This window comes from Alexandromys fortis, unplaced genomic scaffold (genome assembly GCF_014885135.2).
Source record: "Alexandromys fortis isolate MF-2015 unplaced genomic scaffold, M_Fortis_MF-2015_v1.1 scaffold_9, whole genome shotgun sequence".
Lineage (NCBI taxonomy): Eukaryota > Metazoa > Chordata > Mammalia > Rodentia > Cricetidae > Alexandromys > Alexandromys fortis.
Window position 1 is genome coordinate 13,302,905 of NW_026067892.1, and position 19,102 is coordinate 13,322,006.

Sequence of the window (19,102 nt, forward strand, 5' to 3'; positions counted from 1 at the left end):
AACCAGCCTACAAATCACAATCCCAGAGAATTTAGACAACAGTGAGGCCCCTAAGAGAGACGTGCATAGATCTAATCTACAAGGGAAGTAGAAAAAAAAAAACAAGATCTCCTGAGTAAATTGGGAGCATGGGGACCTTGGAAGAGGGTTGGGGTAGGGGAGGCAGGGAGGGGAGCAGAGAAAAATGTAGAGCACAGTAAAATTCAATAAAATAAAAAAGCTAACAGACCACTCTCTAAGGGACTCCGAGGATGAGGAAGTAAAATGCCAGCATTGCACACAGGAAAAAAAAAAAAAGAAGAAAGAAAAGAAAGGGAAGGGAAGGGAGGGGAGGGGAGGGGAGGGGAGGGGAGGGCAGGGCAGGGCAGGGCAGGGCAGGGCAGGGCAGGGCAGGGCAGGGCAGGGAAGGGAAGGGAAGGGAAGGGAAGGGAAGGGAAGGGAAGGGAAGGGAAGGGAAGGGAAGGGAAGGGAAGGAAAGTTTCCATTGCAGGTGTTAACAATACACACATATCTAGATTGCCCAGCCTGTAAAGCCTGTCTGCAAACCATCTCAGAAAGCTAAACAGAATTTCTGGCCTACCTTCCCACCATTGTCAAGAGCCACCATCTATGCCAGCTTGTTCTTGGACTGTGTGTGTGTTTGTGTGTGTGTGTGTGTGTGTGTGTGTGTGTGTGTGTGTGTGTAGCGGAGGGGGGTGTCTACAGCTACCTAGGTTATATTTCAAGCACATAGATCTTTGTCAGAGTTAAGGCTCATGACAAGGAGTCCTCCCCGCTAGAACTTTGTGATCCCGATGACATCATTTATTTCTTTAGCCTGACAAATGCTACATAGGGTGGGTTTGTTGGTTTGTCTCTCACAGCTTTGAAAGCATTTACTTTTTATAGTATTGTAAGGCTGTCTGAAGAAAACAGTACGTTAGGAGAATTAGTGGGCTGAGAACAGAAAAGCGAATGCCAGGCGGGAACCTGAACACATTATATTCTGTACGTTTTACAAGTGAGACACCGACCACGGGATGAAGTCCTTACCTAATACATCCTCGTGTGTGTGCAGTGCGTGTGCGTGCGTGTGTGCGTGCGTGTGTGCGTGCGTGTGTGCATGTGTGTACCAGATGTCTTCCTCTCTTGCTTGTTTTCTTAGTTATCAGTCAGGGTCTCTAGCTGAACTGGAGCTCACTGATTAAGCCAAGACTAGTTCTCCAGAACCCCGGGGATCCTTCTGTCTCCATCCTCCAGTTCAAGTGATAAATCGGGATGTGCCTTCATTTCCAACTGTTTGTGTGGGTGCTGGGATCTGAACCCAACTTCTGATGCTTGGGCAGGAAGCACTTCATCAACCAAGCCATCTCTCCACCAATGGCACTTAGGTAGATTTTTCACGGGGCACACAGTTTCTGAATCAAATTTTCACAATATTATGTTTAAAATGCCATCACAAACAATTTGCCCCTTTTCTTGCCCCGTAAACACTTTCCATGATTGTTTGACCTGTCTGCATAGGCTCAACATGTATGCCCATGGTGATGACTGTTCCCTCTGATGTGGGGATGTCTAGCGACTGAGAAACCTAAGAAGACCCTTGCACAGCTCATGGCTGGAACCTCTATGAGCAATTTCTTAAGTGTGTGTTATTAGAAAGTTTTCTTACCTTAATTCTGTTGTTTTCTGCCCATCCACCACAACTTTTACTCATTAATTATTTGTTGTTGAAATAAGAGCGGCGGGGCTGCGTCCCCAACACCCCGGCCGCTTGGCTAGCTCATGCCCGAAATAACAACACACAAACTGTATTCATTTAAGAACTGCTTGGCCCATGAACTCTAACCCTTACAGGCCGCACCTGGACTAGCCCATTTCTAATGATGTGTGTAAGCACCCCAAGGTGCGCTTACCGGGAAGAGTCTAGCCTCCGTCCATCATGGTGTCTCTGCTCCAGAGTGCAGAGATGTCGAGAGTCTCTGGGAGCAGAACAGAGTCTGACCTCACTTCCTCTTCCGCCCAGAATTCTATTCTGTTTACTCCTCCCATCTATGTTCTAAGCTGAGGCCAAGCAGTTGGTTTATTATAACTTAACCAATGAAATCAACAGATTGATATATGACACTCCCACATCAATTTGTTTGTTTTATATGAAATGTACTCAGTGGCCAAGCACTTCGGGACTCTGCATAAAATTTAAACTAAAACCCAGCAGCTAAAATCCCTCTTAAACTATAATGGAATTACCAAGTTAATGGAGCAGTGTAATCAAGCCAGAAACAATAAATATAATATGGCCTAAAATATGCCATGAGAAAAAAAAATGTCAATCGATATTGACAATTCTCCACATGAAAGTATGGCATTCATTACATTTATGTTCATGTTGTCACGACTTTATTATTTTTACAGTCCAGTGACAGGGAACGTCTCAGAACCACAGTCTCCAGCCTAATAGAAATAAAAGGTCCAGACAGTGTTCCACCTTCCAAAAGCACGCTAACCCGGGTGTTTAAAAAAAAAATAGCACACATTAAAGTTTTCCAGAGGGGTTAGTCCATCAAAGTGCACAGATACCCACTAGCACACAGTGCGAAAAAATGGGTCTCTAAAGCCTGGTAGAAAACATAGGCATGTGAAAGGAAGGCTTTCAGTTATAAATATACTACCGGGTACATTCGGCATCTCTTCTAGTCTTCAGAGGGAAAATATTGAAACTCATGGAAGTCTGTGTTTTGGATTGGACATAAGCATACAGTTCTTTCGAGTGCATATAGCTTTCAGCTTCTTCTGGAAGCTTCTTATAATACCCACTTGCATAAATGGACCGTACACCAAATTCCAGATTTGAGAATGGAAGTACTCCTGGAGCGAATGGCAGGATGACCCTTTGCTGTCCTTGTGCCATGCTGGGACCTCCTCTGATCCCCAAACTAGATGAAGAGAGATAGTGGGGACCTCTACACACTGGCCACATCATCTTGTAGAAGCTACCACCTATTGGCTTCTTGTTCATGGATTAAGAGACCTATGAGAAATTTCCAGAAAGCAAAGGGAGTTTTGCTATGATGAAAACGTATAAGAAATCATATCATTTGATCTGTCTTCACTAACAACACTAACAACTTTAGCTTTCTTCTCCAATCTTTTGGCGATGAGTTAAAAACTTTAAAAATAGTATTTGGGCTACCAAAAAAAGTTGGGTTTTTTTCTCTTTAAGGGAAGATATAAAATATATTATGATGAATCATAATGAAGGAATTGTTTCAGTAGATGTGAACACTATAGTTTCTAGCTAACTGAGCCCCTTTCAACATTTTCTCCTTAAAAACTACAGGGGGAATTGTTGACATAGAATGACAGACACACGGGAGTTCATTGAACTCTCCTCTGTGCTTTTTGCAACTTTGAAATTCTCTACTACGAGTAAAAAATAACACTGCATATTAATCACAGAAAATTTGTGAAGTGCAAAAAGAAAAAAGAAATGATCGAAAGGTAGTATTTTAGGCAGCATCCCTGTTGCTTTCAGGCTATAACGCACCCACTATCACTCCACAGATAGATACAGAGACGTATGAGCCCTATACCGCACTGCTCTCTCTCAGTTTATGATAAATGATTTCTCGTGGCTGTAAATGATTTATTCACTTATTATAAATGATTTCTCAGGCACCTTTCTTTCTCAGGCACCTTTCTTTGCAACCACCTAAAATCTCATTTTATGAATCCAGGTTGATTTTTCTACATTATGCCCTGATTACTGGACCTTAACTGTCCCTTTCCCCCCACAATTATTAGGAATTTTACATTAAAATTTATAGGTGATATTTAAGATAATACAGCTAGGCCTTCAGGACACAGGGGAGGAAATAGAATTCCCAGGTCAAAGTCTGGAAAGCTTAAAATTTTTCTGAGCAATTTCTCATAGGAATGCAGAAATGCTGTCGATTCTTGTGTCTGCTAAAGACGGTCATCGGTGTCCATCACTGCCCCACCACCACCGTGTGACTGTCAATCTTGCAGGCAACAAATTATGAAAGACTTGAATTTCTTCAACAACTAGTAAGATTGTTAACCTTTTGTGATTTACTGCTAACCATCAACCTCATAGAATCTAGAACCTGGAACTGGCCTCTGGGCATGCTCATGGACTCACCTCGATTGTTTCCATTACTGTTCTATTTCTGTAAGAGACACCATGACCAAGACAATTTATAAAGGAAAATAAATAACTGGGGGCTTGCTTACAGTTTTAGAAGGCTAGTCCATGACCATCATGGCAGGGAAGATGGCAGCAGGCAGATGTGGTATTGGAGTAGCAGCTGAGAGCTCACATCTAATCCATGAGGTTGAGGCAGAAAGAGGGAGAGGAAGAGAGAGAGAGAGAGAGAGAGAGAGCGAGAGCGAGAGCGAGAGCGAGAGAGAGAGAGAGAGAGAGAGAGAGAGAGAGAGAGAGAGAGAGAGACTGGTTCTGGCATTGACTTGGGAAACCTCCAAGCCTACCCCCCAGTGACACACAAAGCCACAACCCCTAATCATTCTTAAACAGTCCACCAGCTGGGAGTCAAACATTCAAACATAGGAGCCTATGGGAGAACCACTCTCATTTAAACCACTACAAAAGGCAACATTGTGTGTGGATCTTTGTTTTTGTGCCAATGCCATGCTGGTTTTATTATTATAACTCTGTAGTATAATTTGAGGTTGGGGTAATGCCTCCAAACAGTTCTTTGATTATTTAGGGTTGTTTTAGCTATCCTGGCTTTTTTGTGTGTTCCCATATAAAACTGATAATTGTCCTTTCAAGATCTGTGAATAATTGTGTTGGAATTTTGGTGGGGATTGCATTGAACCTGTAGATTGCTGTTGGTAGAGATTGCATTGAACCTGTAGATTGCTGTTAGTAGGGATTGCATTGAATCTGTAGACTGTTGTTGGTAGGAACTGCATTGAATCTGTAGATTGCTGATAGTAGGTATTGCATTGAATCTATATATTGCTGATGGTAGGGACTGCATTGGATTTGTAGATTGCTGTTGGTAGGGACTGCATTGGATCTGTAGATTGCTGTTGGTAGGATAGCCATCATTACTGTATTAAGCCTACCTGTCTGTAGACAAGGGAGAGCTTTCTATCTCCTGATATCTTCAGTTTCTTTCTTCAGTGTCTTAAGGTTTTGATCATACAAGTCTTTCACTTGCTTGGTTACCCTAGGACATTTTATACGACTTGAGGCTATTGTGACAGGTGTTTTCTGATGTTTTTCTCAGTCTGTTTATCATTTGTATATAGAAGGGATACTGATTTTCTTTAGTAGAAGTTTCCCAGGAGAACGTTTACGATCACTTATGTATATTACCATATCATCTGCAAATAAAAATACTTTGACTTCTTCCTTTCCAATTTCTATTCCCTTAATCTCCTTCAGTTGTCTTATTGCTCTAGCTAAGACTTCAAGTACTATATTGAATAGACATGAAGAGAGTAGACAACCTTTTGTTTGCTATTTTAGTGGGAATGCTACATTACACACATGTATAATAGGACACATGTTGCACACACACACAAACACACACACAAATTAAGCTGGCCTTAACACATTGTCTTAGTTTGGATTTCTACTGCTATGAGGAGACACCACGACCATAGCAACTCTTATAAAGAAAGACATTTAATTGGCATGTGCTTACAGTTTTGGAGGTTTAGTACATTATCACATGGCAGAACATGGCTGTGTGCAGGCAGACATGGCACTAAAGAAGAAGCTAAGAGTTCTACCTCTTGATCCACAAGCAATAGGTGTTGGGAGCTGCAGAGCCCTGGTCGCCCCCTGACTTTCTCTGCCTGCAGCTGCTCTGTGCAGGAGGCCGTTGGCAGGCTGATGAGTCTGCAGCTGAAAGATCCCGAGAGCTGGGCGTGGCTAAGGATCCCTATATAAGCTGCCCCTGAGCACAATAAAGTTTGGCATTTGGCATCGGCATTCTTGTATCAAAAATGACCCGTGCCCGTGTCTCCATCTCTGTCGCTCCCTGTGTGTCTCTGTGTTTGTCTAAGTGTTTTCAAGTCTCAGCTTAGTTCCCGGCTCACTTACGGGTTCTGTAGTGGCACGGGAGCTACAGGACCATCTTCGTTCAGGTTTTTACAAATAGGAATTGAACTGTCACACTGAGCATGGTTTGGACATTTATGAGACTTCAAAGCCTGCCCTCACAGTGCCGCCCTTCCTCCAACAAGGCCACACCTATACCAACAAGACCGTACCTCCTAATGGGCCAGGCCTTCAAATACACACGTCTACAGGGTCAAACCTATTCAAACCACCACACACATCAATGCTCACAAAACTGCCAAGAAGTTCAAATGTTCAGAGTGGAATTGTATGGGCTTCGCTGTAGCAAGTTCAAGTCACATGGAATGGACGATAACTCATTAACAAGGAAACCCATAACTCATAGGCATGGCGTCATATTAGAGGTCACCCTAGCAATGACTGTGATGGGGCTGTAGATATTATTATCGTGTGCATGTGTAGCTGGTGGTCAGAGGTCGGCCCCAAGGTCTTCTTCAGTTATTCTCCAGCGTAGTACTTTCAGACAGACTTTCTCACTAAACCTGGAGCTCATCAATTTGGCTTAATTCCCAGGGATCTGCCTGTCTCTGCCGACCCATCCCAGGAATGACAAACACTCACACGTCCCATGGCTTTATCCGTGGTGCCAGGGATCTGGATTTTCTATTCTCACACTTGTCTGGGCATCCTTTATCCCCTGTGCCATCTTCTTAGTCACCCTTTGTTGTTGTTGTTGTTGTTTAATCCTGCAGAATTGAAACATTTACACGTGTTTCAAAGACGCAGAGATTGGATGAAAAAAAATTACACACAAGCGAAACATCCCTAACACTCCATTTAACAGATGGAGGCCCTCCAGTACGTTCATGTGTGGATAATAGCATATTTCAGTACATGCTTTTAATTACAAATTGAAAACATGACTAACAATAGGTACTTTAGAAAGCAAATATCAAGTTAAATATTAGTAGAACATCTGAATACAGCTTGCCGACTATTGCTTTGAGACACAATGCAGTGTATTGTAACATGGGCTCTTAATTTGATAGTCTCGAGTTTAAATTCTATCACCTCTGCTAAATAGCTCTGCAATGCTGGGTAAACAATTAACTCCTTTCAGCCCGAGCGATCGCATCTGTTGTGAGGTTTAGGGAAGATAGGGCACAAAAAAGCAGTTACCCAGAATGCTGGTTTCGATAACAGAAATGATAAGGTTTATCTGACTGACATTCTTTTTTCTCTCAGGCTTTCCCTATCAGACGGAAAACTACAACGTGCCTGAATGCCCCGGCCCTGCATTTCTGACGCCCTCGGTGTGTTCTTATTGTTTCCCCTAAAGCACTCCCCACTGTCTAAAGGAAACTGCATTAGTTATCAGTCAGGAGATACAGTTTCCAGTTTTTAAACACACGCATCAGGTACTCACTCAGCTCTTTGTCCATCTCAACTTCCCATGGACAGGCAAAATAATAATTACACATTCGCTCCCGTCTTGAAATGACATCTTACAAACTCATGCGACAGGAGTTTCTAGAACAGAGGGTTTATTATTGTTGCTGTTGTTTTGTTGTTGCTGTTGCTTGCTGTCATTTTGGTCTAGTTTTCTGGTCAAGTATTTGTGACATTATCATGTAGCCACTAGGGCAGGAGATTTGCTGACCGTTTGAGAAGGGCTGTAACCCTGGCTACTGAGGAAGCCGGGGCAGGAAGACTGCGTGTTCAAAGTCTGTCTGGTCAGCCAAGCAAGTTCACGGTCAAGGATGGCCTGGGAAAATTAAGGAAATGCCTTGCTCCACATAGTCAGCCATTTTAGATTGTCTCAAACTGTGAAGGTTGTTTCTTTTACTGGTGTTTTGCTCCTGGAACTCAGTGTAATAGTATTACTGAGCATTCGCCAGTGGGCATTGAGTTAAAATCAAGCCTTAGTGCTGAGTTTATCTCCCCATACATAAAGGCTCAAAAGGCAGTTGTCTCTGCAGGCCTCCTGTATTGGACCCCAGCAGAGCAGAAACAGGAAGCCCCCTGGGCACAGAGGGAAGGAACCACCTGTCTCATCCATGCAGAGTGCAGCCTTCTCCCACCTGAAAATGAGAATTGTCCAACCGCTGTGTGGCCACAAGAAAAATGGATTTTGTTGGCAATACAAGGGAGGGACAGAACTACCAATGGTTTGAGAGGAGACTTGAGCAGTAGGATACTAGAGCGTACAATGCTTTATTGGAAGCTGTTCTTGACTTTCAGACAAAAGACCATGATGTCCCAGAGCCACGGCTCTCCTGAGACAGGTAAGAATGTTATCACATCCTGAGCTGTCGCACTCCAGGACTGGGCTGGCCAGGCAAGGGGCACCCACGCATCCTTTAAAATCTCTGCACTCTAGCTGCCTTCTCCAACCGCCAAAACACAAGCGAGCTGTGTCAGTCAGCTCTGTAGCTAGGACTGGGTCACGGATTGGTATCCGAGGGTCTAGTGGCTGAAAGAGACAAAAGACACCGTCTTAACTACAGTTTGGAAAATTGATGAAGATCACACACAACCTTCCAACTGATCTAAGCAACCTTCCAACTGATCTAAGCAACCTTCCAACTGATCTAAGCAACCTTCCAACTGATCTAAGCAACCTTCCAACTGATCACTGGTGTGATTTCAGAACAAAACAGAACCTAGCGGAACACCCGAACGCCAAAGCATCAAACCTTGGCAGAAGTGTTGCCAAAGATCAGTACAGCCCTAGGCCAACTTTGTACTGGTTTCTCAACATCTTCTAACATCTATCTTTTCTTCATTTATTTTCCTCCGAACCTTCAACTTTTGTGGTTTATTTTTTTCGCAAACAGTCTAAGTTTATATGCTTAGTCTAGCACAATTATTTAAAGATTTTTCTAAGACTAACATGTATATTTCACGAAAATGAAGAACTTTATTCCCAAAGGTTACTTTACTGGTCAAAAACCTCACCTGATAGAGGTTGCTACTTTACATTGTATCCAAGTCATTCCTGGATCCTGGTGCCCACCGGGTAGCAGCATCCAAGGGCATGGTGTGGTCTCTGTAAAATTTCAAGTTGGAAAAGAGCTGTCAAGTCATCCACTGGCTCTGATTTGGGGCTTGCAAAATATCAGCCCTATCTTCTTTGTGGATCTGGCCTCTCAGCACAGAGAAACAATCAACTGCCGCCTTAATGAGAGACTCCCATTGCTATAAGATAAAATGGGAAATGACCCTAGAAGCAGAATGATGGCAGACATCTTCAAAGTCTGCAGCACGGAGGAGCAGCCCACCTTGAAGACGTCTAAAAATGCATCCTATCTGCAAAGGATTCGCACGTGTTAAATAAGAATAACTAACACACAGGGTTTGCGATTGTACTGACCCATGGGAGTAAGGCCAGCTGCAAGAGTATTTCCTATTGATTGACTAAATTCCTCCTCTCTGCTCTTCAAATATTTATTGGGACATGCCGCAGACAGTGAGAGCAATCACTCTCTAGCCCCAGACTCTAGTACGTGGGAAGGAAACATGAACGTAAGGTCTAAAAAGGCAGCGGAAGGCGCTTCCTATTTCCATGGCGTAAACCTCATCTTGGCAGTTCTCCGCTAGAGCCGAACTCTTTTGAGCTACAACAGAATTTTCCTTCTTCAAAGGTCTCCTAGTAAAACACAAATACTCACTCCCGATGTGTGCTGGGCTACCCCATCTCATATTTTCATCGTTACTATATATACTAAGGTGGCTAGTTTACCAAGAGAAAGGTGCTAGGTGAGTCCGAATCTATTGTAATAAGTACTAGGGACGGTGGGGAGAAGAGGAGAGAGGCGTAGAAGGTGAAGTGGAAGGTTCGAGAAAAAAAGTTCATGCACCCATCTCGGCCCCGGGGTGTTCCACCCCACTGAGATGAGGTGAGGCACGGAGAGGGCCACAGAACCACGGGAGCTCATAAGCAGTCCATCCGACTGTCCCGTTCACAGTCGTGGGACACAGGGTCCGTTTGCCCGAGCTCTGGGGGGGGATGCGGCGCCTTCATCTGCTCCAGCGATTCTGGTGAGCGGCGAGCCAGTGAGGTGGCTTCACCTCCCCGGCTTCATAAGCCCGTGCGCACACCAGAAATGTTTAATAACAGTCGCGTTGTGTATGTGCGGCAGGGATCGGCTCAGGCAATGGACGCTTGGGGAAATTATATGGTAATAGAATTTTTGAGAAGAGGCTTCCTTAGAGATTATCTGCTGGTTCTTGAAACTTTTAAAAGCACAGAATCCTTCCTCGCGGAATTTGCATGAAAGCTATTATGTAAAAACAGATAAAACAAGAACGCCTAGGTATATAAAAAATGGGATGAGTTGAGAGGTGTCTTAGAGAAGGGGACAATTTTTGCTTAGTCGAGGCACTCACAGAATTCCAAAGGGGACAGATGAAGAGCAGAAGACCCTCCTGCTAGGAATTTCATGGCACAAGGTCACTTGTAGGGAGTTTTGGAGGAGGGAAAGTAACGAAAATGTTTTGTTTTGTTTTGTTTTTGGCTATGTGTATACATATCTGTCTGTCTATGTAGGGCTAGATGCAGATGACTGCAATACCTGCAGAGGCCAGAAGAGGGCACCTGATGCCCTGAAACAGCAGTCAGAGGAGGTTGTGAGGTGCTGAATGTGGGTTCTGGTGACTGAAGTCAGGTCCCTTGTAAGAGCTTCGAATGGCCCTACCCGCTGAGCCGTCCCTCCAGCCTCTGAAACCATCCGGTCCTACATAGCTCGCTAATTTAAAGAGAAGGGTGAAGCTAGATTTTTTTTAGGCTAACCCAAACTATGTCATTTAAAGCCTCAGCACCTGTTTAGGCAGTTTGGGCCAGTCTGTTTGATAACCCTTCTAGAAAAAAAAAAAAATATATATATATATAGGGTTATTTTTTCCCTCTGCTTAAGCATTTTCACATCATATACATGTAGCTTAGGTTTGGTAACTTGTCTTTGGACCAAGTTATCACTTCCCAAACACAAACAAGTGACGGCAGGACAGTCCCCGGCAGCATAAGAACAGGTGAAATGGAGGTAAACTATAATATACAGATGGGAACAAGGGAGAGGACTCAGAATTGAGGATTTTAAGCTTAAGCAAACTGGGACCCATTAATCTGTAAGCTACAAGCATTCTCGCAACAGCCACCCCTGCCAGGTGCAGCCCTTTTGGCTCCTGTGGAATTCTACATCTCAGAACATGGGAGAAGGTTTTATTGAGGGGTCAAAGCTTCGAACGTCAGGACAAACAAGAGGAGAAGACCGAGGTATGGGGCCTCCTTTGCCTTCCTATCACAGAGACGAGACGATTGTGAGGACCAGAGAGCTGCTCTTTTGTCTTCTCATGTAAAACGTTTAAAAGCGATTTTATCAATGGGTGGGGGGATGGGGAGTATGGGGTGGGGGAGAATAGAAAGTCTCTTTAGTACTCTAAAGCTGAGCCACTTGTCCGGGACGTGAATAGCCAAATCTCGTGGACCATCACACTCTTCATGTCCGTCATCAATCATGAGAGTAAATAATTGAGTCTGGGGACAGCTTCTCCGGCTGAAGAACGGGATGGGACAGGCACAGCCCATAAATTTCCCGAAGCTCACAATGAGTTCCCAGGTCACTTAAAGTCAGTCCCATCAACCGCACAGTAATCACTGGCCAGCAACAATGGAGGGGAACAAGGCAAACACAGTTGTATTGGTTACTTTACCTGTTGCTGAGACAAAATGACAGATGGAAGCAATTTAAGGAAGAAAGGGTTTTTTTTTTTTTTTTTTTTTTTTTTTTTTTTTTTTTTTTTTTTTTTTTTTTTGGCTTGAGGACAGTCTGTCATGGCGAAGCCCTGGTGGCAGAAATGTAAAGTGTCTGGTCACATTGCACCCACAGGAAGCAGATATAAGTGAGGCTCAGCTATCCAACATCAAGGTCTCCCCACAGTGGCCCCACCTACACTAGCAAAACTCTATGGCTTAAAGGTACAACCACCTTCCAAAACAGTTACCATCAGCTAGGGTCCACATACAGGACGCTTTGTAGGGCATTTCCTGATTGGACCAAATTAGCCATCTTCCTTGTTAAAATTTTAGGAGCAATTCACACTAGGAGTCTGAGCCACGGTTCCAAAAGAAACACAACACACAAATATGGCAACTGAGGCAAGTGTACTACAGAACAACGTATAACCGTGTGGGCTAGGCTAGCTCTGCAGGAAGGAGCCACCATTCTTAAGTCTTAAACGGTAAAGGGGGAAAGGTTAGCTACCCTCTGAGAGAGCTATAACCATGCTTCAATATGTTTGGTATAAGGACCCAGCTCTCTGCTGTCTAGCAGGGAGGAACCTGGAGGAATGCTCTGACCTCATTTTTCTACCCTCTAGTGTCCATCCGCTTGGGTTCACATTGGCCAATGCCAACAATAAGGCAGAAGGAGAGAGGAATAGTAGACACCTACTCCCCTTCCCGTGCCTAGAGAAGTTACATCTCTAGTACACAAGGCCTAGTGGGAAAAAGCCAGAATGGGTGTGACAGGCAAGGGGGAAATGGCCACACACAGTGAATGGCAGTGGCAACCTTTTAGGGCACAGCTTCAGGAGAACAAGGGAATTGAGGACTGCAGGACTTGGGGTGGCTAGGGAGAGGTGATGAACAAGGAACAACTTTCTCAATACACATGAAATGGAACACATTACAAGAACTGTCTTTAAATATCCTGGGGACAGGAAAAGATAATGATTCCTACTTTAGGGGAAAAGGCAGAATATTTATCCTGAGGAGCAGAAGAATTCAGGATAAAGAGAGAATGAAGACAGATTGACCCCACTTGGGAACACAGAGCATTTTGAGGAGGAGCTGTCTATGGGACATCGCTGTCCCAGCCACTCTCAATTATAAATTCTAAAGAATTTCCCTGGTATCAATTCTCAGTTGAAAACTTTAGGAATGACAGTGTTTGGATTTTTAAGATACTGTGAATCTCGTTTGTGATATCTTTTCATCTCTTGTTGAAGAACCTGACTGATAATTACCATGAACCAGGGAGGATAGAATCAAGACAAGTGAAGCTGGAATGTTTAGCCCTGATAAAAACCTGGAGATCTCAGGATCACTGGGATTGCTCACATACTGATGCACCAAAATACCAACGTTCACCATCAAATTTGCCTCTTCCTAGGCCCTCATGTGTTTCTCTCCTGTTCAAAGGCACACTCTTCCTTGAACATGCAATCCACATGAGTTGGAGACATTCTGGAAATACCCACTGCCACAGGTGTGGAGACTGGAGCGCTTTCATTACAAGGGTCCAGCTCAATGATCAAATAACATCGAATCTTCCCACATTTTGATCCATGTGCCAAAAGTCAGAGAACGTGAAAAATAAACAAATCACCATAAACCTTAATATCAGTGTTTTCCTTTCCCTTCCAATACTAAAGCAACAATGTAAAGGTAGGAAGTGGCAGTCTGCAGGCTTCACTTAGAAGCCTTTAAGTTCAAGATCGGCCTGAGCAGGAAGCCTTAGCTCAGCCCGCCCTGATGAGATGCTTTCCTCGCTGGCACGTCTCTCCCAAAGAAGCGGGAGACTAATGTCAGCCAAAACCTCTGCAAAAAGAAGCCTTCAGACTAACAGGTTTTCACAACTATTCTATACTGAGGGAAAACATGCTGCCCCATAAAATTAAACGACTACCCCCCAAACTCACTTCCCTATAAATTATAACATTAACTGCATTAAGGTAAAATTGGAATTTCATGTTTCCTGAGGTAGCCCTCTTGTTACTAACTCCATCTTTACTGGAATAGCCCATCTGCTTCCAGAGTCCAGGACTGGACTAGTGATGAAATAAACTGTAAAACTGCCCAAGGAAAGGGCAGGACAACTAAGGGCAGCTAAATGCATCAGGAGGAAACCACAACTACTCTTAGGAGAAATAAATGTGTTTGCAGTTTAGCAAGCACTAAACTGCAGGAATGCGAGCCATTCTAACCTCACAGAAGGTGGCTAGCTGCATTCCATTTCTCTGGAGTAAAGATCAAAAGGGAAAAAAATTAAACACTTTAATGAGTTTGGAAGTTAGTGGCTCATATTAAGTCTGACAATAACTATGAATTGACTATAGTCTCACTAATTGAACACATTCTAATACAGTCCTTTTAACGTGGGGTTGAGAGTCAGAACCGTGTTTCTGAGTTTAGACTTTGTAGTGAGAACTCAGCCAGCCCCTTGAAAAGGAAAAATCCCGAGAAAAAAGCAACATGACAACCAGCCTGGAGAGACGGACCCTATGTGAACGAAAAAAGGGAGCGCTTCTGAATACAGGTGGGCTGTGGCAAGATTTGGGTTATTTAAACTGTGAGAACACTTGAAGGAGAGACACTGTTATGAACCTACGTAAACCAACATGTTAAATTTGCCCCGAAAGGCAGGAGAAGAGATGCCTACCATGGTAAACTGGTTGCTTTGTACAGGGTGGATCCAGTCAGGGAAAAATACCATCCAAACACTAACACCAAGAACACCAGGAGGTGCCAAGACTCCCTGAACTTTTCTCACGCAAAAAATCTGTCTTTGTGCCGGGTGATGGTGGCGCACGCCTTTAATCCCAACACTCGGGAGGCAGAGGCAGGCGGATCTCTGTGAGTTTGAGATCAGCCTGGTCTACAGAGCTAGTTCCAGGACAGGCTCCAAAGCCACAGAGAAACCCTGTCTCGAAAAACAAACAAACAAACAAAAAAATCTGTCTTCGTGAGGATTTCTGTGCTGCCACAGGACAGGGACCTGGAGAAGGGAGCTGATGCAGAGGCCGTGGAGGAGTACCCCTTACTGGCTTGTCTACCCTGGCTTGCTTAGCCTGCTTTCTTAGAAAACCCAGGACCACCCACCACGGGCTGGTCCTTCTTCCATTGATCACTAATTGAGAAAATGTCTTACTGCTGGATCTCCTGGAGGCATTTCCTCAGCTGAGGCTCCTTCCTCAATGATGACTCTAGCTTGTTTCAAGTTGACCCCAAACCAGCCAGTCCATTGTGCAATCTCTTCGGAAAGCTTGGAGGCCACTAGTGGTTTTAAGTGTATTTTATGCCTGGAAGAACTGAGCCCACAGTGTCTGGATTTGACACTAAGTATCTTGCATATCAACCCCCAAGCAGGTAAACGTGTGGTGTGGTGCATTGCACATCCAAAGGAAGTATAGAACAACCAAAGAATCAAAATATGCAGGCTTGGGCTTGTCGCTCTGTGGTTAGAGCGCTTGCTGAGCACTCGGGTGACCCTGGTGTTGATCTGTGCACCGTGTGAAGTGGTGTGACGCCTGCCCTTGGCCTTGATCCTAAGCACTTGGAGGTGGAGGTCGGAGGACCAGGAATTCAAGGTCATCTTCAGCCTGGGTTTCTAAAGACCCTTTCAAAACAAACAAGGTGTGTGTGTGTGTTTCCCCTGTTATAGTGTGTGTGTGTGTGTATATTAAGTTATATGTAATAGGTGCTGTTTCTGTTTTTTTGTTTTGTTTTGTTTTGTTTTGTTTTGTTTTTTTGCTATGGAAATTTCAAACATGGGCAAGAGGAGACAGTGTTTTAACGCCCTCTCTACAGCAATCCCAATTCCATCCACCTCCCTCAATATTTTGGAGTAAGTTGCAGACTGCCAGCTCCATCACTAGCTAAATTTGCATCTCTAAAATTCAGGTCAGCTTTTCCTTCTAAAGACCACAATGCCATGGTAAGACTTTTAAAGGTTACAATTTTGCTTAAGACCAACTATCAATAGCCAAAGTCCCAGTCTTTTATCCTTTCCCAGATACAGTTAGCCTTCTGCTTCAACACTCTGAATTGCTTCTAAGTAAATTTCCGTTTTCACTGTAATTCGAGCAGCAGGTGGCCTCATCCGGCCCCATGAGTGGGCGGGGCCTGGGCTCTGGTTCCGTCAGCGACAGTGGGTCCCACCCCGGTTGCCTAGGCGACGAGGGCTGCTTCCTCTAGCGGTAACATGGCTGGGTCGTCGGGAGCGACCCCAGGGGCGATGACCCCAGTGACTCCAGCAGGCAGCACAGCTGACTCTGAGGTACGCACCCCCTTCCTGTCCCGGACTGGGTCCTCGACTAATGCCGAGGTCACTCGTTGTCAAGGCCACAGTCACCAGAAAGGCGGTCACCTGCTAGTTGCCTGTAGGTCAGGGAACCGCTCTGAAACTCATTACACACCCTGGGGGCTTACAATGGAAAGTTCCATGCTCGCACAGCCTCACAACCATGCAAATAGTCAACTAAAACCAAAAAAAAAAAAAAAAAAAAAACAGTAATCTCTGATCTTAAAGGGGACCAATCCCTTTCTGTAAGTGCCACTGATTTCGTGAAAGGTTGCTGTTGTGACCTGAGTGGCTTGGTTTTAGCATCTGTTGTCACCAGGCCCTTTGCCAAGAGGCAGGACCAAAAGACCCTGAACTGAGCATCTGTTTCCGTCCCGGGCTCCCTGGTTCATCATGAACTTGTCCGTGGTGTACCAGGGACCTCTTGTGTAAGGTCTGTCCTGTTAAAGCCCCTCTCCTAGCACCAAGTCTCAGTAGGGGTTGGGGGAGGCATTAAGTCATTTTGCCCATAGGCTTAATGTCTTGAAGATCTATTTTTATTGTATTTTTACTGATTTGTGAGTGGGCGAGTGGTTGGGTGGGTAAAAGCCTGAACGCCATTCGTTGTTCAGTGTGGAGGTCAGAGGACCATTTGGTGGTGTCCATGTGGCTCCCCGTGATGAAGCTCAGGTCTTCAGCCTTGGCAGCCAGTGCCACCTTGCTGTGCTGAGATTTTTAACCACAAGGGAATCAGCTAAGCCATGTGTGAATTTTTTTTTTTTAACGTTTAAATCTCCTCGCTGAGTCTATCAAATACTGTTTCTAGGATGTTATTTTTCCTTCCTTTTTTAACAACTCCGAGGACTGAATAATGAAGTGTTAATTAACATGGCTTTGTTCAGCCTCCATATTAGTCTAAACAACACCGTTTATGCAGAAGATAAGTGCTCGGTGCAGTCTCCGCAGTCAGGAAGCGCAAAACCAATGGTTTCACGCCTTCCTCTCTGACAAGCAAGCCAGTCCCTCCTCCAGGTTCCCCAATACTGCAGGCAGACCGCTAAGCCTCCAGGCTCTCCTATGAGCCCTTTGAAATAAAATTATTATACGTTAAATGCACATTTTGACGTGATAAACTGGGTTCCAAGCCCATCCCTCTCCCTTGTGATCACTAATGTAAGTTAACATAATTTTAAAACCAGCACAGGAAACTTTCCCATTAAACTTTGTGTCGTTTGAACATATACAAGAACTTCTAAGACTGTATAGACTCCTTGTACACAGACTACCATACCAGTGGGTATAATGTCCCACTGGTATGTCCTCTCTCTAAAAAATAGCTAGTAATTTCAAGTTTAATGAATTGGTATTTAAAAACACGTGTGTGTATGTATGTACATATATGTGTGTGTGTATATATATATATATTTCAATAGCTCAATCATTTTGTTATTAAGTAACTGAAGATATCCAGTTGTAACATGGGTACACTTAGCAGTACTCTTTGGCTAACAGTTAACATACAGAGAGGTGGACTCTCCATATTTCAACCCTATAAAACAGTTATAGGACATGCCATCTGAGCTGTCTAGGGACTTTGAGGTTAGAAAGAAAACACAGCAAAAGACACCTTTGTACTCCATACCGAAGGCTGCTGAGGGAAAGACCCTTGGATCAGATTGCTTGTAGAGCTGACCTCTCACGGTTATCCACGTTAGGCTTTCTTTCCTGGTAAATTCTGAATCTAAACTGAATCAAGCAGAAGACCAGCTGGTTATCCAAGGCATGCAAGAATGAAATGTTTATTTTTTTGCAGGGGGGAGGGGGGCAAGTCAATCAAACATAAAACGTAAGCATTTGAACGCCCACGGTTCCCCATGTGTTGGCGATGGACAGCATCTAGAATAAAAACCTAGTCACACAGGGGGTGCTCAAGCAATGACAGCGGCACATTAAAGCCACAAGCAGCTGCCATGCACCAGCTGAGGTGGTCTCCGAGACTCCAGTCTATGCTGAGCAGCGGGCATGGGGCACAGAACCAGGGAAGCAGACGTTGTGATGCTTCCATGAGCTCTGCTTGCCAGCTTTCAAACTATGAGGTCCAGTTTCCACCGTGATAAGGGACAAAAGACCTCCTTTTGAAATACAAGACTAGACTTTCAGCCTTTGCCTGTCTGACTGTACAAGGACAAAAGGAAACAAATAACAAAACTCAAAAGGAAAGGTTCTCTATGTATAGACCTGCGTGGAAATAGTTTATAAATAAATATCTGATTCAGATTCTACAGCCTCCTGGCCAGCTGGTTCATAAATTGACTTGCTTAGTCACTTCGGAAAGGTTAATTAATTAGTATTCTTCAAAGTAATATTGTTTAGCTCACATCAGAGAGCTTAAAAGGAATGAACATGCTTCTGTTCCAATCACCTTTGCTGAATATGATTTTTTTATATTTATTTGTTTGTTTGTTTGTTTGTTTGACTTGTCGAGGCAGGGTATCTCTGTGTAGTAATCCTGGCTGTCCTGCAGCTCTCTTTGTAGACCAGGCTGGCCTCGCACTCAGAGAGATCCACCTGCCTTTACCTCCCGAGTGCTGGGATTAAAGGCGTACACCACAGAGCCTGGCTCTGAATATGATTCTTTTTTTTAAACAATTATTTTTTTAAATATTTATTTATTATGTATACAATGTTCTGTCTGTGTGTATGCCTGCAGGCCAGAAGAAGGCACCAGACCTCATTACAGATGGTTGTGAGCCACCATGTGGTTGCTAGTAATTGAACTCAGGACCTTTGGAAGAACAGGCAATGCTCTTAACCGCTGAGCCATCTCTCCAGTCCCTGTGAATGTGATTCTTAATGTGTCCTTAAGGGGCTGTGAACCTACTGCCTCTGGGAATCCACTAGGATGCCGACATTACCTTATAAGGGAAGACACTGATGTTATCGCAGAGACCATCAACATGTCCATCTATGCTAGGTGGTCCTCTAA

The 19,102-nt window shown here is 44.2% G+C and overlaps 2 protein-coding genes across 2 annotated transcripts in view; both read left to right on the top strand.

Moving 5' to 3' along the window:
- The window catches only part of Cdk1 (cyclin dependent kinase 1), a 1,182,536-nt gene that overhangs the window by 660,207 nt on the left and 503,227 nt on the right, over window positions 1-19,102 (top strand). The gene's annotated exons all lie outside the window — the stretch shown is intronic.
- Window positions 16,012-19,102, top strand: part of Cabcoco1 (ciliary associated calcium binding coiled-coil 1) — a 99,164-nt gene continuing 96,073 nt past the window's right edge. The window contains exon 1 of the mRNA XM_050139512.1: window positions 16,012-16,113. Within this exon, the coding sequence (XP_049995469.1) occupies window positions 16,039-16,113 (75 nt within the window). The 5' untranslated portion in view covers window positions 16,012-16,038. The remainder of the gene's footprint in view (window positions 16,114-19,102) is intronic.